Genomic DNA, 24,303 nt, shown 5'->3' on the forward strand with positions numbered 1-24,303 from the left:
ATCCATTTGTAGCAGGCATTTTGGGGGGTGTTTTGAGTCCTTGTGAATCTGGCCTGAGTAGGGTCGCTGCTCACAAAGATAGAGTCCATTAGTCATGGTTCCAGGCTTCCCTTGACTAACCTGTTAATTTGCCTCCTCACTCACTCTGCTGCAGACATGCTGGCTTCTTTGGTGTTTCTTAAAACCTACCAAGCAAATGCTCTGGTTTTAGGTCTTTGCATTTGCTGTTCTCTGTACTTTGAATGCTGTTTCCAGATTCCACAAGGATGTCATCCTCATTTTCTTTAGATGTCTTTTTAAATGTCACCTTATCAGAACTCTGGTCATCCTATTAAAAAATAGTATTTTCCCATGTTGCATCAATCATTTTGTTTTATTTTTCTTTCCCACCATGTTTTGTTTATTCATTTGTTTCCTTCCTGTCTCCATGAACCAGAAGGTGAGAGCTAAAACTGGATTTGGTTCACTGCTGCAGGCCCAGTGTCTAGAACAGTGCCAGCCACAGAAGGAGCTCAACAAATAGTCTTTGAATGAAGCTGAGTGAATATGTGTTTACTGTGTGTTACTCTCCAGTCCCAGACTGGGAGAACAGAAATCGCTTCTAGGCAGAACCAACTAAGTGCTCCTGTCAAAATATTTGGAACTGGGACTCAGAGATTCTAGATGAGAACTGTGAACTGGGGTTGGGAGGATAGGGAAAGACCTAACATCAGGTTTGTAGGCCAGCCAGGTGCATGTGGAACAGAGAAAAGTCTCTGATCTCCTGTCAAAAATATGATGCTGCCATACAGAAAGAAGATTAGTCATAAGAGACCATGTGGCCTGGGAAAGAAAGACCTGGAATGGCTGTCTGGCTCCTGGGGAGTTTTCTACTTTCTGTTCTCTCTGTTATGAGACCTAGTCTTTGAGGGAACATGACCCTTCTCAGTGAATCGATGGACCTTGACTGCTATATGTTTGCTGGGTATCCTGCTCAGCCCAGCTGATTGTCCTAATTATGGGTTATGTTTCCCTATCAAGCATTGGGAAAGACCTCTCCTTATAATGAACGCGTTCACTTAGGTCAACTTGAATGGTTTAGTTGCAAGGATTACACATATTTATGACTATAGTAACTGAAACACTTATTTATGTAAAGTTCAAGTCTGATGTTCAGTGTTGGCTCACTGGGAACTTCAGGGGCTCAATCCTTCTTCTTTCCATCCTGCTGTTATCCACCTAAAGACCAAGGCATTCGTCCACCTGCTTGGTGGTTACAAGGCTCTTCCTGGCCTCACTTCTGTACTGCAGAAAAGGAGAAAGAGGAAGGGGCAGAGTTTTCTTTCACTGAGGATTTGCCTTTGTCATTTTAGAAAGGAAGTCTTCCTCGGCCGTTGTACCTGTGTTGACTGGACTTAGGTAGAAAAATCAAGGTGGCTTTTGAGGGTTTCTATATGAGGATAGCAAAGGAGACAGAAGCGGTGAATGTGGTTATCTACTATATTCAATTGAGGCTAATATTGCCCAGAAGAATTACATGACTGATTTAAATAAGGGCCTCACACTTGCCAGGCAAGCACTCTACATCCTTATCCCCAAAAGATCAACTCTGGAAGCAGAAATTCAAATGTATATATATATGTATATGTGTATATATATATACACATTTTTTTTTTTTTTTTACTGTTTTCCCCAAATTTAAGATACGATTTAAAGAAGTTTGGTTTTAGGTGGTAATGTGGGAAAAATGATAAAATATGACTTTTTCACCAAATATTGGAATCATGAAAATTAGCATTTTGATTATAGAGAGACACAGAGAAAAGAGAATATTCTCATGTATGCATGTGTGTGTGAATGGGTATACACATCATGATTTCAGCTAAATAATAAAACTGGTTTTCACAATGTTTAGATTTGGATCAATAATGTAGTTGCTTCAATTTTTTTTTTTTTAATGAGTAACATATTGCATGTAAGAAGCAGATGCTATTTGAGATAAACTAAGATAGGAAAGTCTATATATTCTGTTTAGCTATTTCTGGAATCTGTAGTGAGACTATAGTAGGAAGTAAAGGCACAACTCCAAAGGTCAACATACATTCAAGGAGGTGAGGAATGTGTAGTATATTATGCAGCATGACTAAGAAAAGTTGCATAGTATTCATCAATAATTTTGGAATTTATGATCATAAATTCCTAGTAACTGAAACAGATTCAGCTTTGTAGAGGACCTGGGGGCTTTGCATTTCATCTCTACTCTCTGTTCCTTTGTCCCTTTCTGCTTTTCTTTTCTGTTCCCACCTCAGCTGGACCAGGGGTCCTCTTAGGCCTAACCCTGAACAAATGATATTATTTTGAATCAACTTGCAGTTTCAAAAACACTAAAAGACTTCATTATCATGCAGGAGCAAATTAACCTTCACAAGGGCATCTTGCTGCAGGGAAGAAAGGAATTACTCAGCTGTTATTGAATCTATCCTCAAGCCACTGATTTGTGCCTAATACTTTGAGTTTTGAAAATAAGCAGCTTAAGATAGTTTGCAAAAAAAAAATTAGCTTGTTATCAGGTGGCTGAGTTTGTGGGTGTCTGTATCCAAGTGTGAGCCTTTTTCTCCCCAACTTTTATGGAAAAATTTATGGAACATTTATCCTATGTCACTCACAAATATGCTGTACAGGGCAAGTGTTAAAGACTGAAAACCCAGGTTGACAAATGCTGATTGGACCCTTAGCAAATTCAGGGGCCTGGTGATTGGAAACACATTGCACCTGCGTTTGTTCCTGAAGGCCGTCTCCACCTGTATGCCCCACAGGCATCTCAAACTCAACACATCATCTTCCCCCATCTCTTATTTCCCCAACATATCTGCTTCTCTTCTGCAGGCCTTTATTTATGAGGATGGCCTTGTTATCTTCTCAACTATTCAGGCTTGAAAAAAATCAGTCATCTTTAACTTCTTCCTCTTCTTTCCCATCAATCTCATAGACTGTCAAATTCTGTCAAGTCTGTCTTTTTCACATTTCTCAGACCTAACCCTTTCCATTCCTACTGTCACGCTCTTAATTTGGGTCTTTGTTATTTCACACTTCATTGATTATCATGGCTTCCTGGTGGTGTTCCTACGCAGTGCAGAAGGGTTTGAACTTTGCTGTTCTGTAGCATTGGTTCAAGTTCAGGGTCAGCTCCTTGTCAACTTACATAGATTCTGGAATGTTAATTAAATTCTTTCTTCTTTGGTCTCTTCTTATATAAAATGGAGATGATGAGAACTTTTACCTCATAGCATTCTGAGGGTTGACACTATTTATTAATTGAAGATGTCTAATACAGCACTAAATAAATAATAAGTACTATGGAATTTTTGGATCCTCCTGCCTCCAGTTTTCACTAGTCCTCAAATCTGTTCAATTTAATGTGATCAAATTATCTTCTTAACATACCACTCTGATCAACTCATCTCTGCTCAAAATTTTCCAGTGAGGCCCCATTATCTATTTAGGCTTCACAAACTGAATTACAGAAAATCTCAAATAACAGAGTTGTGGTAGCAACTGTTAAGAAGTCATAGGGTAAATATGTCGCATCTCCCTGAAGCCAAAATTTTGATTAGTTAAGTGACTTATTATTTTACAATATTATTTTTATATTAAATTATCCAGAATAAAGGGAATGCAATAGGGAACATATGATTTTAGTGATAAAACTAGAGATTGTAAGTAAGTTTATGTTTATGAAAAGTGACCTTGATCCAGTAGCACTGGAAGTACCTACTGACAAAGTGTAAGCAGCAGGGATGACTTTAGAGCTAATGCACGTGACATTTGCAACATGGTCCCAACCTACTCTCCTTATTTTCCCATTCCTGGATTCCATTTATGTCATCAAATCAGATGTCGATGCTTCCCATATGTGTCTCATTCTTCCTCTTCCACTGAACAGACTCCTGTTGCTCTCCTTTGCCCTATCCTATACCACTTGACTACCTCTGCCCAAAACTCATACGTGCTTGTTGTCTGCATTCATCCAAGGCTTAAACCCCAAGTCTTGGTGATGAATCAATAGAGTGTGATAAAGTGAAGAGGCATATAGATGGCTACTTGAAGGTTGCTTTTATTGAGCACCTTAAGTTAGAAAACTTTTACTGAAGCCCTGTTAGGGATAAATAAAACTAATAGATTAGCCTGCTATTTAAGCCAAACCAACAATTATATGGGAGCATATATTAAAAGGCTGTTGCTTTTCTTTCAGAGGAATAACAGCCTCTGAATGGTTCCAAGGCAAAGAATTCTAACCATATTTGACTGTGGATTATTGTCTGTGTAGAAGAGGCTTGGGATGAGACCATTTTGGAGAACATTTTGCAAGTGTCCTTTGCATTATATAGGCTGGTGGGATTAAGAGAAACTCCTCTCAAAATAGTAAGAAGCTGACATTGGGGTATTTAAGAAATTAACTAGATGGGGAAGATTTCTAAGGTTATGTGAAAGTTGTAGTTTAGTTGAAAAAAAAAAAACAAAACAAAACTCTAGATAGACCAATTGATAAACCCAGATCTGAAGTTCTGTAAATCGTGTGAACTGAGAGAAATTCTCTTTCTGGGTCATAGTTCCATTATCCAACATAACAGAGATAGTAATGGGGACATGAAGATCAAACAAGATGTTCTAGTTATTCATAAACATATCTTATAAATTCTAAGGGGTTTCCTTATCTGTGAGATGGAGATAACAGTATGTGTCTTCTTAGTGACATGCTGAGGACTAAGTGAGGAATCCAGGCAAAGCATTTACATGGCGGTTAGCCATATGGTGCCCAAGAGGATAAGCATCAGTAATCATCTTTATTGTTACTACTGCTATTCATGTTCTACACCAGTAAAAGTTTGTAGTATTACAAGGTTAGCAGTGTGACTATTGTTTTACCACTAATTTATGATTTTGAGCTATAAAGGATAGTATCATAACTCCTTTTAACTCCTTGGAAAATTCTATACCTCAAAAGAAGCTGAGTCCTTAATTATTAGATATTCTAACCATCCTCTTTCATTTGTGTAGTATTTCGTTTACTTCACAGGACTTTGACAAAACTTTATCTCCTTAGCTCCTGAAAGCAACCCTGAGAACTAAGCAGGTAAGATTGATAATCACTAGTTGGAATAGGGACAGACTGAAGCTAGGGATACTGTGTTTTAGCTATGGTCGTACAGAAAGTTTATGAAGGCTACAGAGGACTCCTTTGGTTCTAGTGCAGAGATTCCAGAGATCTGGAGAGGCTTCTGTGTATCCATAGCTGCCGATTCAGGTGACCTCCTGGAATATGGGTATTGAAGGCACATAAATGCCCTCTGATTCTCTGGATGCCAGGTTGTATTCAAGCATTTGGTGGGACTTGGACTGCTTCTTGAATTTACTTTGTAAAAGCATGGGAACATCTTCCATTTTCTTTCTTGATGATTCCAAATAGGAAAAGAAGATATAATCTGCTTAAAAACTTTTTCAGCTTCAGTGTAGGAACTTGAAGAAAGCAGTTGAAACTTTTACAATTGCAGGATTTATACAGAATAGTAACAGTGATTATCCCTGGGTGGTGGGATTAGATGCAATTTTCTTTATTTTTTTGCTTCTTTTGCTTATCTTTACTTTCTACCTGTTTTTCCCTCCCATTAAATTTTATGCAAAAATAGCAATTATATTAGGTTAGCACTAGTGCCACACTTTTAAACTAATATGTCTTACCGTTACTACTTTGGTAACTTGAAAAACTTCTTTTGCTTCTCTGATTCTGGATTTCTTTATCTATGAAGTGGAAATAATAATAAAAATAATAATAGGGGGCTGGGGTGGTAGCTTAGTGGTAGAGTGCTTGCCTAGCATGTGTGAGGCACTGGGTTTGATTTTCAGCACCACATATAAAAAAATGAATAAAATAAAGGTCTATCAACATCTAAAAAATTTTTTTAAAAATTTAAAAATGGGTTTTGGGAAAATTAAAAGAAATAATTCAGTGTAAGGATCTTGGCCTATGATTGATATTCAATTAATGTTTCTAACACTGTCCATAAAATAGCGAGGCCACAAAAATTTTCAATAGTGGCTCTAAATTCAATATTGAATAAACAGGTTTGCAGATATATCTAAGGTGACAAATCTTCTCATTCTCGATTCTTTTCCATGGATCATTTAATGAACGGCTCTCTCTCACAAGCTCTTGCGATTAAACGCTACATGACAATGAGCAGAAAAGCTTGGGAAGATTATCCCAAGGATAATCTTGGAAGAAAGGTTGGGGAGCCTTGCTTTAAAAATGTCCTTGGAGGTGAGGAGACAGATGAGAGGGGCCTTTGCAGTGTGTCCCGAGCTTCCTTACAAGGCAGGCCAGGCTTCAGGCGTCTCAAGGTCCCCGTCTGCTTGCTTTGGCCCTTGTTCAGATCACTCTGCCTAATAGGAAACTGCAGTCCATATTTCAGAGCTTGGGCTCAGTTCAGGCAGCTCTCTAATTGGTTTATGTCATTCATTAGGAATTTCATTTTTTTTTTTTTTTAAGTTGGCGACCTGATGCCAGATTGTGGGGAGAGTTTCTGTGCCACCCATATCTGCTTTGTTGTTCCTTGGGTTATAAATGAAGTGGTGTGGCGCTCCCCTGGCAGTGGCCTTAGCGTGGCTTCCAGTTCAGCAGAGTTGGAGGCCTGGTCTGATTGGATGGGAGGCCCTCAATTCCCTCCTCCACCTTCACAAATGGCACCGACTGGTGGTGATGTGCCTGGAGGGGCTAGCCACTTTCTTCTTTCCTGCTGAAGTTAAATTGAGGACTTCCTCACCTGAGTCTTGGACAACTGAACAGCTCTTTTATCCATGGAGAAGGTCAGGCTGAGGGAAAATGGGGAAAGGAGTGTCAAGGAAGAGTAAAAGTGTCAAGAATGGGTTAGCTACCCACAGATTACTCAGCTCCACCAGTCTGGGAATAAACCATCTCCTTCTCCAAACTTGCCCTGATGCTCTGGTCAAGGACATGGGCCGTCTTCTCACTCAGAAGGATAAAACCTTAGAATCATAGAGTAGATGGGTACATGGCATGAGTTTTCAAGGCTATTTCCTACCAATGATTGCGATCCTTTGATCTTTGAAGTCTTTCTCCTTTTTTTTTTTTTTTTTTTTTTTAATTTTCAGTGTGGCAGTCCAGGCCCTACAATCCCTTCACACACAGGCTCTAACTTTTCTGCCTTATTTTATGCTCTGCACAATCGATCCTGCCTGTCAAGTTTTGGCCATTTAATCTTTATAAATCAAAACCATGGTCAGGATCATAACTCTTCCCTTATTAAAGCCTCCCTCAGTCTCCAGTTGTTTATAGGACAATACATTAGAGAACAAGGACACACTCCTTATACTGATTGTAATACCTTCTATTTTCTGACTCCAGTCTTTTAGCCCAAACTTTTAGTTGACTTCTTCCCTGATGTATATAAAACTGAAGTCACACTGGAATGTTCAAGTTTCTATACCATACTTCATAGTTTCTGTGAAATGTGTGAATGTCTCCTCATCAGTTTATTGCCAGATGGCTCTGCCTGCAGGGAACTGAGTGGTGATTTTCGGGACTGAAGTTGAAGTTTCTAGAGAATGATAAAGTGAAGAAGATTTGGGATCAAGTCATCAGACACTATATTACTCTGTAGTGACGTGTAAGATCCTATGGAGGGGAAGAGAAAACTCAACCTCTTTCTTGAAACCAATTCTGAATTATATAACTATTAGGTGGAAGGTATAATATCACCATAGAAAACATATAAAATAGTAAGATTAGTGCATGGGTCTCACTTTAGTTCTTGGATGGAAAAGAATAAGCAAAGGTTGAACTGGAATGATAAATTAACACTACTAAAACATTTGGTATCCTACAAGATTTCTGTGGGGAGATTTTTTTACAGAAAACAATAACATACCCACTGTTTCCTTCAGAGATACAGTAAGTGGGCTGTGTTTCAAGGGGGAAAACCTAAACTTTGATGTCAATTAGACCAAAGACCATAATACTTCAGTAATTTTAGTAGGCTATTTGAACTTCACTTTCCTCATAAACATAGAAAATATAATCTGATTCATAAATTGTTATAAAATAAGTATGATGAATATAAAGCACCTGGTTAATAAATGGCAGCTGTTAATATTGGCAGCCAATAAGCATGGAGTTTGCTATATGTGAAATGTCCTTCCATGAAGAACATGAATGCTCCCATTTCTATATCATCCTCAATAGCTCAACACACACACACATACACACACACACATACACAGACACACACACACAAAGGAGAGAGAGAGAGAGAGAGAAAATGAATTGTGGAAGAAATGGGTTATTAAAGACTTTCACCTTGAGTATAATGCATATTATTCACTCCACCTAGGTAGAAAAACTTCAGCACTATCTTTTATCCATGACTTTTATTATGTCCTTCTATTTGCAGTAGAACTTTCCCCTAATCTTTGAATGACTACTTCTCATTCTATCATGTTCTAATTAAATGACAACTTCTTTCAGGACGGACTGATGCAAAGTCAGATGTGGAGTCTTGCCATCTGTGATGTGATGCCAGTTTCTCTTCTCATGGTTTTTCTCCTCCTATCTTTATTGGAACTCATATCTTTCCTAATAGACTGTGAGTAAACCAAATGCAAAGAAATTTCCTTGCTCATCTTGATGAATGCTGCCTAGGGCAGTGTTTCTCACATAGTTCCATTTAGCACGCATTTGTTGAATGAATAATATTGTTGATAAGCAAGAGTGTAAATCTTAACCTTTCAAACTATGTCCTGTGACTTTAAATAAGAATTCATTTTTGTTAAGTTTTCGATACTTATTTGGCATGAATTCTTTTGGGTGCAACTCAGGTTATAAAAAAGGTCTTGGTCTCTTTGATCTTTAAATTATTATAAAGATGCTCCTTTGATATTCTGAGATTCATTTCTTCTCTCCTCTCTCCAGAAATATGTGGGGATAAGGCAGAAGTCATCTTTATTTGTACCTATATTTGTATCTTTAGGAGATTGTATGTGCACAAATTTTAATTTGAATGATCAAAAGTTCCCAAAGGCACACACTGCAGTATTAGGCATGATGCAGGATTAATTAAAGACTTTGTTCAAACTTTGCCTTCTTGTCTCTTACAGTCTTGAATAATGCTTACAATGCAAATAGAATTTGCCAGACACAGAATTGTTCTGCCACCCCCTAATTTATGTTGTAGAAAGATGATTTATCTGGTTTCATGTTTAAATGATATCTTTTGCTGTTTTGTAACATATAATACATTTTTAAGCTTTGACCAGGATAGATTTTTTTAACCCCTTTGAGATTCTACCTACTTTAATTTAAGAATAATTTCTATGATGGTAGTACACTTTATGATGAGCAGGTAACTCAAAGCCTGTCTTACCAAGACATTACACATTCAATTCTTTTACTTTTGCCTTAAGCATTTAGCCTAAATAAGTCATCAAGAGGGTTTGTTTGCTCTGCCTTATAGTTTCTGATCAAAAGCTTCTTTCTGAAAGATCAGATGCCAAAGGTGGAATTTAACTATGAGCTATATTTTCCATGCCTAATTTCTCCCAAAGTCACTTTGAAAACTCAAAACTTCACAATGTAGTTTAGCAGTGGCAGGTGTGACAAAGACTTAGAAATGTTTCCTTTCATTCATACACTCAATCCTTTGCTGAAATAAATCCTACCTCTAAGTATAAAAGTAACCAGAAATAGAAACTGTATTTGATGGTGAACTCTCTAGGCAACATGGTAAGTCACCAGCACAGATTATGTTGTTAGCAGCTAGTTGGCTAAGTTAGCAGGTGTGCCCCTCCAGGAGGAAGGAGGCATTTTCATAGCATATCACACAATGTGGAGATAATTGTTGGAGTACTTTTCCTTTATTGGCCACACACCTGGAAAACTAGAACATGTTCAGAAGAGGGAACGTGGCCGGCAAAGGAATTTTGACCTTATCAATTGAGGAATGGTTGAAGGAACGAGGTGTTCATTGTAGTTGTTGCTTTTTAAAATAAGTAAATAAATAAATCTTATGTATACACACATATATGTTTTTATTTATGTATTGTGTGTTTAAATATATGTACATACATTCATAAATATACACATATATAGAAATTCTTTCAAAAAGTCCTATCACTATAAACCTTTAAATAATCTGCAAATGTAATTTTGTAGTGTCAGTTTTCTTAATGAAAAATAATTTTTTTTTAGAACTTTTATGTGCAATAATTCTGTTGTGGTAGGAAATGCAAATTGTAGCTTTTGGATTTTGATTTGCAAAAACATTTCACCATTAGAACCCTCTTCTGCTTAGACTTCTGTCTCATAATCAGGTAAAAACCACGGTGCAATCCACTGCTCAACCAAGACCCATACATACCATGGGCGCATACCTTATGCAGTCCTTCTTTGATTCACATCTATGTGCATTTCCACAGCATGAGGAGCTTTCAGGTCCACAGGGACTGGGTGACCTTGCACCCATGCTATTCTCTCTCAACTACTTGTTCTTAGGTTTGGTGACATCAGCATTACCGAGGAACTTAGACGGACAGAGTTCAGAATGCCAGATCCCACTCCCACACAACTGAATCAGAATCCATGTTTCAACACGGTCTCCAGTAATTCAAATTCACATTGAAATTTACCATGTATTTTTTTAGATCTTGTTCTAGCTGCCTGATACCCTAAAATTCCCTGTCCAAATGACTGTATGTCTGCTTTTAGGGATTGTGTGAGCTCTTCAACAGTTCTGTCCTTCCAAAGGGGTATCATGCTGCCAGTGGACAAATACTTGGGCCTGAGGGGTGACCAAGAGGTGATCATTTGGGTAATATGGAAACATGAACCGATTGTTCTTACCCATGTATATAAGGCCTGACATAATGAGGGACAGATACTAGTGTTGGGAAAAAAGAGCGAGAATTCCAGCTCTCCATTCATACTGTGGTACTGAACTTGGGTGGAAATGCAAAGCTCTGTGGTCAAGGGAAATGCTAAATAAAAACAAAATCATAAAACCCCAAACCAGTACGTAAGCAATGCCTCTGCAACGTGAAGATAAGTTGAAAGCCTCAAGTAAACCTTTGCTCATTTACTCAAAGCAAATATACGCTGTGGAATGTAGTGAATCATTTCTATTTCAGGAAATGTTCCAATTCATTGATTTTGTACAGAGCTTAGTATAACTCGCCATTTTTCTTCTTTTTCACTCCACAGTTTTCTGTATTTGATGCGTTGTGGAACCAAGCTAGCAGGAGAACAAGAACATTTTGAAATTCCTTTTCTTCTCATTTACCTTTCCAAGTTTTGCTAAGGGAGTATTTTAAACTCATGAAGAGAAGTACCATAAAGTGCCACTTCATGTGGTCCTACAATGGACTATAAATAGGCAGATGAGAAAAGAGAGGATTAAGGTGGGTTCTCCCAGGTCCTGTATTAATGCAAGTACTGACATTTAATCCAAATCTGCATCTTCTGAATTTTGACTTTTTTTGATTACACCAAAGTACATCCTAAGTAGCAGAGATTTCTTTGTCATCAAAGTTTCACCTGTAGTAGGTGGGACATAACTACTTTGGTCAGGGATAGAAGAGGCCATAGGGCATCAATTTATGCTAAACAATTAGAATGGCTCTTGTTGACCATGACCAAGTGGGAAAATGTCAATTGTAGACTACATCTCTGTGTGGGAGTTAGAAACCAGCATTTTTGCTTTGTCTACATAGCTCATTGTATGAAATACCATTAACAAAATTAAAAGGAAAAATAAATAAGCATGTCACATGTAATCTCTTAAAGCTTGTTCCATTTCAAATTCTTCCAAAATGGAAAAAGCAAAACTGTTCTCAGTCTCAGGAGCATGACCCACAGGGACATATGAGGAGAGACCTGGGTCCCTGATTGGTCAGCCAGAGCCCTCTGTACCCTCTGCCTTCCTAAGAAGACCCAGCCCTTCCTCTAGGGACATGCAGAGTTGAACCATAAGCCTGGGGCACTGGTCTCTCCAGTTGCCCCTCGATGTATTCTAGACCACTTACTCTCAACCTCCCTTGAGAGGAAATGGAAAAGATGAAATTCAGAAAAAATGTTCCTCTCAGAAGAGGCAAACAGTAACAACAAAAAGATACTCTGTACATGTTGGAACTTGGAAGTTTGGGGTGCTCAAAAGTAACTTCCTTTTAAGAGGGGAGATGAAGACTTACACAAACCCATGTGATTCACCGAATGTCCCAATTTATAATAGAGGGAGTTGCCTCAAAATATTTCCTTTATTATGTGGCATTTTTCTGCATAGCTTTGCTAAAGTTGTCCTTTCCCCTCTCCACCTGGCAAATTCCTGGCACAGAAAGGTTTTAGTACAGATGTGGCTTGCCAGCAATGGTGGCAAAAAGCAATCAAAGCAGGGACATAGACTACTTGATCTGCAAAGGTACAGCCTCTTCTGTCCTGAGTGCTTCTCTAGAAACTCACTTCACGTACACCATACCCTTGATGATGGCTTTCTCCCATCACCCTTAAACAAACAGGAAACATCTTACAAGCCCCTTTGAAAACATGAAATTCACAAATATAGACTAATGGAACAGAAAAGTGGCATCAACTGGATTACTCTGGTCCGAGGAAGGAGCTCTATTTTTTTTTTTTTTTTTAACAGTAAAAATCATGGTCTACTCATTTCAAAGCTATTTTGACCACATATTACAATATGGATGCTGTGGGGACTGTGGACCTGATTTAGACATAGACCCTGTTCCTAAATAGTTCACAGTTCATTTGGTGCTAGAACAGGTAGACAGGATAATTTTATATGAATGAAATTCTCACACGTGTTGTAAGACATGTTGTAAGACAGGTTGGATTGTTTGATAAGATTTTTGAGATGTTGTGGTTTTGAATATTGGGAATGTGTGGTAGAAGTAAACTGAAAAGGTCTTTTGTATTAGTCTGAAAAAATGTTCTTGAACTCATAGGTAACTGGAAGCCTTTGAGTTGGTTGAGTTGGTCCTGTGGAAAAAGAGAGAGGGTAGATTGGTTCAGATAGAGAGAAATGACAAATGAAAATGGGAGCTCTTCACTCAATGACTTTACATTTGTTCATGAGGGAATGAACAAAAGGTTAGTATAGATGCTTCTTCTCTTCATTGTCTTGTACAGCCATAGCTGTACATAATTAGGAGATGTGGAATCAGAGAGGTCAAAATTCTAGTGCCAGGTCTGCCACTTTCTCCTTGAAGGCTTTGAAACTCAGTTTCCTCATCTGTAAAATAAAGATTATAAATCTATCTTATAAGCTTATGGTAAAAACAAGAGAGGAATGTAGAGAGGTCTTATTAAATTGATTGGTCCTTATGGTCTTTGCTCTTGTGTTCAGTTCTTCTATGTTTAGTAGGCAGATATTTATTTCCATGTGAGAAAGATTTTTAAAAGAAGAAAAATAATCCCATTGTTGTTTCATTAATGCAAATATTCTAGTATGTTTCTTTCAATCCTTTTATATGATTCCCACTCAGGTTCAGTGCCAGGGTAATGAACTAGAAAGGCGGCAGGTTTAATGCTGTGTTTCTTAAACTTTTACTTTTGCTGTTGCCAGATTTGCCCTGTTGTTTTCAAGGAGAACTGGAGCTGGACCAGACAAGTTCTGGGTCTTTGCATCTGGCCTTTCTCTTCCATCACTGCAGAAACAGTCCTGATCTAGACCTGTATTCTGGGCACTGTTGAGAGAGGGCAACCTTTGACAACAATGACACTAAATATTTCTTTTGCTAACCAACCCTCAGTTCTCCTGAGCATTCATTCACACCTTACAAATCAAGCTGAGGACTCAGGACTAGGCAGTTATGTTGGAGTCCTCCCTTTGAATTGGATATATCTGAGTATACATCAGAACCTTTACTAGCAGGAAGATAACACCTAGCAAGACTCACCCCACTCATGACCTGGGGCCCAAGGAAGCACATGGCTTAGCCTTGTGTGCTTCTCACCTCTGTGCCAAGTGCCTCTCCCTTCTGTAGTTTTGAGTCTCGCAGTCAGACACCAATTTCTAATTAAACCCCTTCACACTTATTCCCAAGTGGTTCCTCACCAGTTTCATGTTAGGATTAGGTTGCTCTAGACCATTCACTGACATGTTCAATTACCTCTGCCCCAGGCTTCATAGCCTTCTTCTGAACTATCTCCCTCTATCCTGCTTGTTCAAAAGTAGCCAGCTGGAAATAAATATGATAATTATAAAGATAAAAATGCAAAGCATAGCACATGATTGCATAAAATTCTTCTTATATGAATATATGCTCTCATGACTTCCTATGTCCTCAGTTTACTTCTTGCTATTTTTTTCAAATCACCATTTTTCTCTTATCCAAGTGCTCCTATCAATCAGCCCCCAGAAGAGAGAACACTTATTTTATAGCATCTGCTCTGAGCTTCTTGAAGACTTATTATCTTTCAAGATCCTTTCATGAGTCTTAGTATAAAACTGAAGACTAGAAAACACATTGAGTGAATGAAGACTGTATCAGAGCCAATGATCTGAAGTTGTTCTTGTTTCCAAGTTCTCATTACATTCTTTTCCAGAGAAATTTCCCTGGGTTTTACAGAGGAATGTTCTCAGAGACTTGCTTAAAATGCTGCCATTTGGAGTAACTATGAAATATTGTGGGAGTTACATCTTCACCTTGTATGGAGTCAGACTGTAGCGTATGACTCTAATAATATAGAATTTCATGTTAAGTGAAATGAAGTTATTTATGTTTCACTCTGACAAGCATGGACTCCAAATGGGCCATTTAGGTGCTTGTGACTAAAAGGGCATGGAGTATTTTTCCCATAATCAAAAAGTTATCATCAACTTCATTGAATTAACTCTCCATTTAAATGAAGATGAGCTGAAAAGAGGATATTTTATATTATCTTACCATGACCCTAATAATAATGCATTCCTAGGTTCCTTGCCAATAGAAGTTTAGAAAAAGGAAATCAGAAGAAGAGCATCTGGAGTCAGGAATGTTGCTAGCAGCAAGAAATGGAAGCCTGATGGTGGAAGAGATGGCTGACACACAGAGCAGTCAAGGATCTTTTAGAGTGTTGGGCAAGTCATCATATGCAACAGTTGGCTTTTGTAGGAAGAAGCACGGCAGTATAGGAAGATATTATAAATGTGTTAAATAATGACCAAGGTAACTTTCTAGGTTTTAGTCTCTGTTTTGATGAAATTAAGGGGTCAAGGATATACGACATGTATGATGAATAATTAATCTCTTCTAGGTCTTCAACATTTGGGATTTGAGATAACTTTTATTAAATAATAAAAAAACTAGCTATTTTTAGCATAATCTGTTTAAGGAAATATTATATAAATTTTAGAATGATGTCCTTTCAAATAATGCATTCATTCCAGTTCTGGGAAAAAAACAAACTTCTGTGTGTTATTTAAGTGAAACCCAAAGATAGGTAATCTTCTCACTTGAGAGATTAGAAATATTAGATATTAGATTTGTGTTAAGTTACAGTGTCTTTTTATTTTATAAAAAGGCAAATGGGATCCTGAAAGATGTTCAGGTCTGAGTTAAAAAGCAATGTTATAGTTAAATACAGGCACTATATAGTTTACTCTAAATTAGTGTGTGTGCCAGCATTAGACCCCAGGTTATATTGACTACTGGTCTAGAAATCTTTCTATTGTAACATGTAACATTCCCAAAATGGAATAATATGGCAATCAAATTCACATAGGCATCCTTATTGTAAGGAATTTCCATGGAACCATTCAGGACATGGGAAATCACATGAGGGAATTTATTAAGCACACAGTGTCTCCCTGCAGGGTAAGAGAGAAAATGAGAGGAAAAGAGAAAGGAAAAGAAAAGGGCGTGCGCTAGAGAGAGTGGAAAGCCAGGAGGATAGAGAAAAGTGTGTAGGACAGAAGAATGGAAAAAAGATGGCGGGGAAGCTACAGTAAAACAGTTGAATTCCGCCAGGCTAACAGGGGACCCATATCTGAGAAGGATACTTGCAAGCTGACTGATGAACCAATAGCTAGCCAGGATGTTCACAGATTGACAAGTGGTTGGGAGGCAGGCAAAATGGCTGTACCTGGTGGGCGGGGGAGCAGCTTCATACATTACACTTATCATGGTGAGTCATGAACTCTTGGGTTAAACTTTGGTGTGGGCCTTCATCTTTCCCTCAGCTATGACCTACCTCTAGGAAAAGCTCTTCTCAAGTTTCCCAAGCACATAAATTTGTCTTTTTAGGCCTTTCTTCCTGGGAGATTCCATAGCCCCTTTTGTAACCATTCACCCTCATTTTCTCTGACATCTGCTTTTGATTTAACCCTTTTAGGACTGTTCCCCTATAGTTAAAGATCATTTCTTCTACATCTAAAAGAACCAACAGAGCCCAAGAGCCCTCTGAAGATTTCTTATATTCATTAAGTTGTACTTTGGCTTTTTGTTTAACTGATCTAATACAAATTATCCTAGAAATTGTTCTGGCCTGTTAGCACAGATCTTAGCTTACTGGGAACGAAGTTTAAAAGGAACTTAGAGTTGTTCTGGTTTCACCTACCTGATTTTACAGATGAACTCTTGGAGAGAAATAAAGGGTTCAAATCATACAGCAAGGGAGTTCAGACCCAGCCTCTTGAACTCCCACTGACGGTTTTTAGCATGGCACCAGAGTACCCTGAAATCTCTCCTTGTGGACGCTGCTGATCCATTTTGCTTTGTCACTTTCTTCCCCCTGAAGTAATATCATCTGTAGAATTTCTTGGTTACCCCTGCCAGTAAATGGTTAATCTCCCGGAGCCCAAGGCTCTGGAAACTTCTGGGAGGGAGCCAGGTGAGCAAAGAGAGTAGATAAAGGCAGCACCTGCCCATAGGTTTGGAACCGCCTGGGGACACTGAGAGAATGTAAACACATTCTGCAAATCTTATTGTCTGACTCTGTGCCAGCGTCTTTTGGGTTCTTGTCATGGAAAATATTTCCTCTGAGGTCATTCAATGAGCCAAGGAGCACTGAATACCCTCCAGGGTGCCAACTCTGTCCCAGCTTTTGTCCAGATTAAATAAGCAAGGGACTAACATTTCAAGGGGCCCAGAAGACTTGCCTTTCAACAATAAGACTGTAAGGTAAGGAAACAAGAAAATACCTCCTGCTGCCCTGAACTGCTTCCCCCCTGCGGCCCACCCCCCTCCTCCACCCCTCGGCCTCCCTCTGTTTGCTCACCCAGACTTACAAGCACACACCCTGCGTTTAGAGTAAGAGTTAATGTCTGTGCTTCCTCATAAATCTCAGTTTGGTGCCTACAGCTATGTTTTTAATTCTGTGGTGCAACTTTGAGATTTGAGATGAGTAGAAAGGAGGGGCGGCCCGAGGAGGTAATAATGGAGCTGCCATTTCTCATTCTGGGGAGCAAGGTCACCTTATTCGGTTCTGCTAACTGGTAGTTTAATGGCCTAGCAGAGAATCTCTGAAGGCCAGGATAGAAGAGGAGTGAGGAATCAAAGGAAAAAAGCTGGTTAGCTGTGTCGTCCTACTCAAGTGGATTGATTCCTGGCTTCTCTCTCAAGAAAGAAGAATGTAAGGAATGAGAAAATTAACCCACACTGGTAACTGGCTGGCATATTTTCTAGGTCAGCTAAAAATGACTTCAAGGAGACAAGTCCTTCCTGACAGAAATAATGTCTTGTCTAACAAAGTTTGTTATTGGATAAACTTTTCCCTCCATTCAACTTGGAGCTACTTCTTGTGGGTGTTCAACCACATTTATTCTTTATGCTTAGGGCCTTTGCCACTTGTGTGACTCGGTCCTTTTGTATAAACCTCATGTTCTCAACATACCTTTGTGTTTTTGGTGTGGAAGACAAACCTTCTGTTTTTTTACTGTGGCAATTTAAAGACATAATTGCTTAGGCCTTCTACCTCGCCAACAAATGTGCTTTAGAATTCTGAGTCTGAGTCACTGAGGGGAACATGTAATTAGCATGATTCAGGAAGAGCCGAGATCTTTGAAAACTCTGCCTTCAGAGTATGTGTATATGAGAATAAAAGACTTAGAAACTGTCCTCAGAGGGAACTTCCAACTCAGATAGTCTAGGATTCTAACAATCACTGATTATTACAAGCCTTCTTCTACCAAGTCTTTATAAATGGTTTTCCCACCTCTACCCCTTCCGGGCATTGACGTTTACCTGAAATGAAGAATACACTGTCCTTCTTACATCCATTGCATGGGAATGCAAGCTAGATACGACTGGTTCCCATGAGGATACAAAGTGGGAATATACTGAATTGTAAGGGGTGATCTTTTATTTCTGTAATGAGATTTGCAGGTTTCTATCTGTACCTGTTTGAGTCTTGGAAGGAGACTCTAGCCATGGGACTATGGCTTCTGTGGTTTAGGTGCTGAGCCTCTTAATTCTTCCACCCACAACGATTGCAAGAATGTTCAGTGTAAAGGGTGGATTGAAGGCAGAGAACTTGGGAATGTTTTGGGGACCCACTTCTGAGGTGGTTTAAAAAATTATTTTTAACCCATTAGAAAATGACTTAAGGAACCATGTTTTTCTGGTCTGAAGAAGGCAATTGCAGGACTGGTTTAAGTTACCCAAATAGAAGTCTATCTGAAGGATTTAAGTTTAGAAAATTATACACATCAAAATGTTACTGGGAAACAGAGGCTGAACACAAAAGAAATATGCTGGGACTCAGAGTGAGGCGAAAGCAGCAGGGTCAATAGCTTTGGTCAACACAGAACATGCCAATGCCCACTCTGAGCTGTATACTAGATGTGCTCTTCTGACTTTGGCCATGTTGGGTAGTTGGGGTGTTTCTCTTTCCCCTTCTTATTCCATTTCACTAGCAGTTCTTAATTTGGTGATCTGATGAAGTCTTGTCATATTCTTTATCTTATTTCCTTTTTATCTTATATCTTCTTTCTTATTTTATGTCTACCAATGTTGCTCAAGAAAATTGTGGTCTGGATTAAATAAAATAAAAAATATGAAGTTTTTAACAGTTCATAGTAGATATTAAGGCACACAGTGAGCATTTAACACTTGCTAGTTGGATAATGCCCCAGGGCACACAAAACATTTTTGTCATTCATCCTCCTCTTGTTCCTCACAAAATTGTTGTTACCTAAAGATCAGAAAGGTAGTCTAAAAATGCCCAAAGATATAGAGGGGTGGAAAACACAGTTGATTCCCAGAGTAAGATCTCAGGAAGAATGTACCAATTCCTTCATTCTTAATAATTTGGTGTTGGTATTCTTGTCTTGGGACCATACCCCCACTTCAATTAGCTCCCTCTGGCAGTTCAGGGAGAAACACCCAGTCTTATAATCATGACAGAAATTGTTTATAATTCTCCCCTTCACGGTCAGTCCTACTTATTTTCTTATAATCTCATAATTGCTAATATTAAGTGTATACAGAAATTTTGGTTTGAGACAAAGACTTTCTGATGTCTAACTAGGATCCCTGAGCAAGGATTTTGCCCATAAATGATGGCAAGTTTCTTTTTAAATTTAACCTTTATCTACTGGAAATTTGGTTGTTTTGTGTTGTAGCAGGATTTTAACTGAATATACTCTGTGTGTCCTGCAATGGTGAAAGGAGCCGTGAACCATGCCTCAGGAGACCAGGGCTCTCTTCTGCTCATCCTGTTCTGTCATAATGCTTTAGGAAAATCCTGGGACTGAGTTTCAGTTTTCCCATCTACAGAAAGAAGACATGGAACTATAGATTCAAAGGGCCCTTTTAGCTGTGACCTTTAAGTTTACAAACCTTAAACTGTTATCCTGCACTGTCATTCATGGTTGATTTGTGCCTTTACATGTTTGTAAAATATTGTGGTAAGTCCTAAAGTTCCCTGGGAATGATAGAACAATACTCAGTGTGACCTCTGCAGCACAGGGTGTATTCTTCTCTGGAGGTCTGATTTTATTCCTCTAAACTAACAAGGCCATAACCCAGAAGCCTCTTCCGGATGCCATATGTCCTTGGCTAGGTGAATGCTGGTGGTATTGTAACTGTAGCTGTCAACACCACTCATACAGTTACTGAGGTCATAGGATGTGACATTCTAAAGACTCCCTAAAGAAGAGACCTGGAGGCCATATTACTTCTCCATATGGCAAAATATATTCTGAAGTTTTGGAAAAAGAAATGATTTCAATTAAAAGTCAGAAAGGGAAATGTGACTTACACAAGATCACATGGAATTGTCAAAACCAGGACTGTAACTCAGGACTATCAGACATTCTGTTCATTGCACTTTTTAACTTCATTTTTCCAGCTCATGGGACATGTCATATAAGCACAAGTTACTATTTCATGAAGCATTTCTGGTCATAAAAAGTATCTCTAGACTCCACAATTTCCACAAGGGCATCTGACAGAAAAGAAGATGATAATAGACTTTAATAGACTTCTGATACTACAGGACTTGGTATGCCCCACCATACTATTTACATTTACCTTTGGAGAAAATGCTTAGTTTTAGGTTTATCTTTTCAACTTTTTCCTCTGGAGCTCAGGAAAGAAGGTTGCCTGAATTTGTATAGTTAGGAGTATACTACATCTCTAAAAACATCATTTGCCATGGTCAAATTGATTGGTTATTCAGAAATAACCAATGCTCAAACTTCATTTAGAGTTTCCCTAAGGTAAAGGAAAACCATGTGTACCTATTAGAGAAGCTATCTTGGCCGATTTTCATTCCCTTTGGATAAAAGCAAAATTGCACCCAGTACATAAATTGACATTTGAAGCAGTAAATAATTCCATTGTGCAAGTTGTTTTTATGGGCGCAAGCCAGAATCTTCCATTAACCAGCATGCTTAGAATATTCATGGAGATCAGTGTTTATTGCAAGCCAGGAAAAAAAAAAAAAAAAAAAAAAAAAAAAACCAGAGTGAAGGAAAGTGCAGGGGTGGGGGGAATGGGTAGTGACAAATGCCATTACAGTCTCTGAGAAGGTGAAGACTTAAAAGGGAACTTTAGAGTCATGCGCAATATTTTTTTTTCTTTTCTTCTTTTTCTTACTTTACTTTTTCTTCTTTGGCAAAACATTAAGTACACAAAATGGTAAGTGTCAGTTTTCAAATACAATCACCCAAAATCTGAGAACTGGGTAGTGAATTGTGCTGGGTTCTTTTCTTTCTTTCCTTTTGTAGGAAGCAGTTGAGGGATCCGCACCTTGGGGAGGGTGATGTGATATGCATACATGTGAGATTATGTTTACACACACCTCTGCATGGATAAACATTCAAAAACTACAATGGCATTCCCAAAGGAATCCTTCCTTAATACAGGAAATGACAGCTTTGTGAAGGCATGACAATTAAGCTCCAGGTTTTCATCCTAGAAATCCCAGGCTTTAATTTCTAGAAGAAACCAGACCTCTGGGATGTTTCATGGGGCTGCTTAGAGTTACAGGCAACTTAGTTCTAAAGCTGGTTGAATGCAAGGCACCTCAGCTTGGCTTAACCTCCAGGCATTTCTTTGCTTTCAGAGATGTCTAAAACCACAACCATTAAATTCTTATGGGCACATATAAAAGAACAGGCCACAGAAAAGACAGTTTTGTTATCCAATGTGGCCACACTCTTCTGCCATGACTTTACTGTTGCAAAACTGATTTTCTCTTGTTCTGCACTTGGATTTATCTGATGACTAGGTCTGGCCTATGCTAGATAGTGGCTTCTTCCCACATATTATTGATCAGGACTGCGAATTTAACGAGAGGGACAGGCACAATCTCCCTACAACATTAACATGTCCTTTGCCCCAGTTTCACTGGATGGAATGTGTGTAGAAAATGGAGGACTATGGGAAACAGAAGCTGTTTGAATTGAGAAACTGGGTATTTTCTACTGCTCATCATCCCTCTCACGATGACATATGTCCTACAAATTGGGAAGTCCCATGTATTTGCCCAGTCAGTTCTTAATTATGTTTACTGCTTTAAGGAAACTATCACTGTTGTCACGTCATCTCCCTTCTTGAGACCACCTTCCACTTTGACTGTCCCTGCTCCTGTCCCATTCAATATCCTTTCTTTCTTTCCTTCTTAAACCCTGCAGTCAGAATGTTAGTATGAGGTTAACACCCTTATTTCCAGCTTTGGTCACTGTCCTGAGCACCAGACTTCCATTTCCATGTTGAATTCTTGACAATGAACTTCCCATGTATGAAAATAATTTCACTCTTTTCTTCTCACCTTCTAAATTTCCTCAAATAATTAAACTAGATGGTAGGTAAGCCACTTATCTCAGCAGCAGTCTAAAAGCCAAGTGAAGGATTACTTTTCCTTCCCACACTTTTTTGTTTGGTTGTTTTAATCTAATAGAAATGACTAACCTAATGGAAAACTCCTTCTTTTAGGAGACCTGGAGAGGGCCTTAGGATCTACTGGGGGAGTCCAGAGGAGCAGTCCCTGTTGTCCCGCTGGAACCCGTGGTCCACTGAGGTTCCTTATGCTACCTTCACTGAACACCCAGTGAAATATACCAGTGAGAAGTTCCTGGAAATTTGCAAGGTAGGTGAAAGCTTGGCCATCACTCTTAGATTAGCTGTGTTGGTAAAGCAATGTGCTTCTATAATATATTCTGTTAAAGAAGAAAAAAGGTAAGATACAACCTGGGGTGTATAGAAGCAAAACCTTTAATAGATTTCTAGAACTTTTTTAGTAAAAGAGTGCAGCTGCTTTTTATGTAAATATATATTATATTTATATTAACCATACTTGCTACTTCCCCTTTGCTAATTGTTTTTAGTGTAGCATCATTTTAAAAATGCAGAATGATTGCATTTATTGTCAACAGGGTTCACATAGTTTTCTCTATATAATCAAATCTTAATCATTTTATTCTGGGAAGAAGTTTGGACTAGTGTAAAGTGTGGTTAGTCAGAGGTGACTCTATGGTCATGTTTGATTAAGTCACTCCTCTCTTAGGAATTTGGTAGCCTCATCTCTAAAATGGACATGATAAATGCTGCCCTATCACCCAATGTCACTAGACCATTCTAAGTTTGGATGGGATAATGAGTGTATCGGTGTTGCATAAAGCATAAATCAGTTATGATTTTTAAAAAAATTCATCCATAGCAGGGACACTCCCTTATACTTCTCTCATCTCCTCCAGGTATTTTAAGTACTGAGATACTAAGTAATCAGAAAGAACAGATGGAGTTGAAAATTCATTGAAAGACCAAATTCTTATTTTCAATGAAATCAAGCATATACATGTGTTTGCTTGTAGGACTAGAAATTCTTTTCTGTCCTTTTCATATTTATTTCCAGCTATGGTCACTGTCCTGAGCACCAGACTTCCATTTCCATGTTGAATTCTTGACAATGAACTTACCATGTATGAACATACATGGTATATACTTCAGAATATTAAATTTATTTGATATAAATTCAAAAGTTAGCAAACTGCATTTAAAGTTCTTCTGTGGTTCGATGCCACATATTATTTATTTTTTGCATTATTTTAAATACATCTAATCATGCAAGTTTGTATGTACACACAATATGTAAATAAATAATTTTGAATCGGTGAATCCCCTATTATAAAAAGAGTTTGAGGAACCATATATGTGATTTGAGGGCTGGGGATGTAGCTCAGTTGGTAGTGGCAAGCACAAGGCCCTGGGTTCAATCCCCAGTACCACAAAAATAAATAAATAAATAAACATATATGTGATTTGAGGCTAGATGAGGCCTTAATTCCCCCTAATTATGTAGGTAAATTTGGCTTGTATCCATTCTACTCACAGGAAAAGTCAACAGTTCTCTCAAAATTTATGCGGAAGTTCTGAGAGGCTGTGGTATCATGGTTTACCTCTGGCTCCACAATATTGCAGGCACTAAATTATTTCAGTGTATGGATCATGTTGCTACAGTTCATATGATATGCTTATTTCACAATCCCTCAACCAAAGCATCAACATCAACTACTAGCCTGACTCTTTACCTCCTAAAGCCAACAAAACAAAATGAAAACCAAGAACAACAACAAAACACATAAAGGTATTTATGCCAACAGTATCAGGGACCTGAAGTGGGAGTTCATATCCTACTAATGCCCCTAACTTCAAATGCAAAATAAAACCTCCCTGTTTTTAAAAGTCATTGATAATAATACTCTGACGCACTGTTCCATCATTCTCTCATCTTTTGTTCCTCCCCAAGCTCTTGTTCTTTTATTATCATTGCAATTATCATTATTGACAATGCATAGAAGTTTATGTTTCTTCTTTTCA

The 24,303-nt window shown here is 38.4% G+C and overlaps 1 protein-coding gene across 3 annotated transcripts in view; it reads left to right on the plus strand.

Moving 5' to 3' along the window:
* The window catches only part of Tprg1 (tumor protein p63 regulated 1), a 144,823-nt gene that overhangs the window by 99,125 nt on the left and 21,395 nt on the right, over window positions 1-24,303 (plus strand). For all 3 annotated transcript variants that reach the window (XM_047563064.1, XM_047563063.1, XM_047563062.1), the window contains one exon: window positions 22,420-22,573. In XM_047563064.1, the coding sequence (XP_047419020.1) occupies window positions 22,420-22,573 (154 nt within the window). The remainder of the gene's footprint in view (window positions 1-22,419; window positions 22,574-24,303) is intronic.

This window comes from Sciurus carolinensis, chromosome 9, assembly GCF_902686445.1.
Source record: "Sciurus carolinensis chromosome 9, mSciCar1.2, whole genome shotgun sequence".
Lineage (NCBI taxonomy): Eukaryota > Metazoa > Chordata > Mammalia > Rodentia > Sciuridae > Sciurus > Sciurus carolinensis.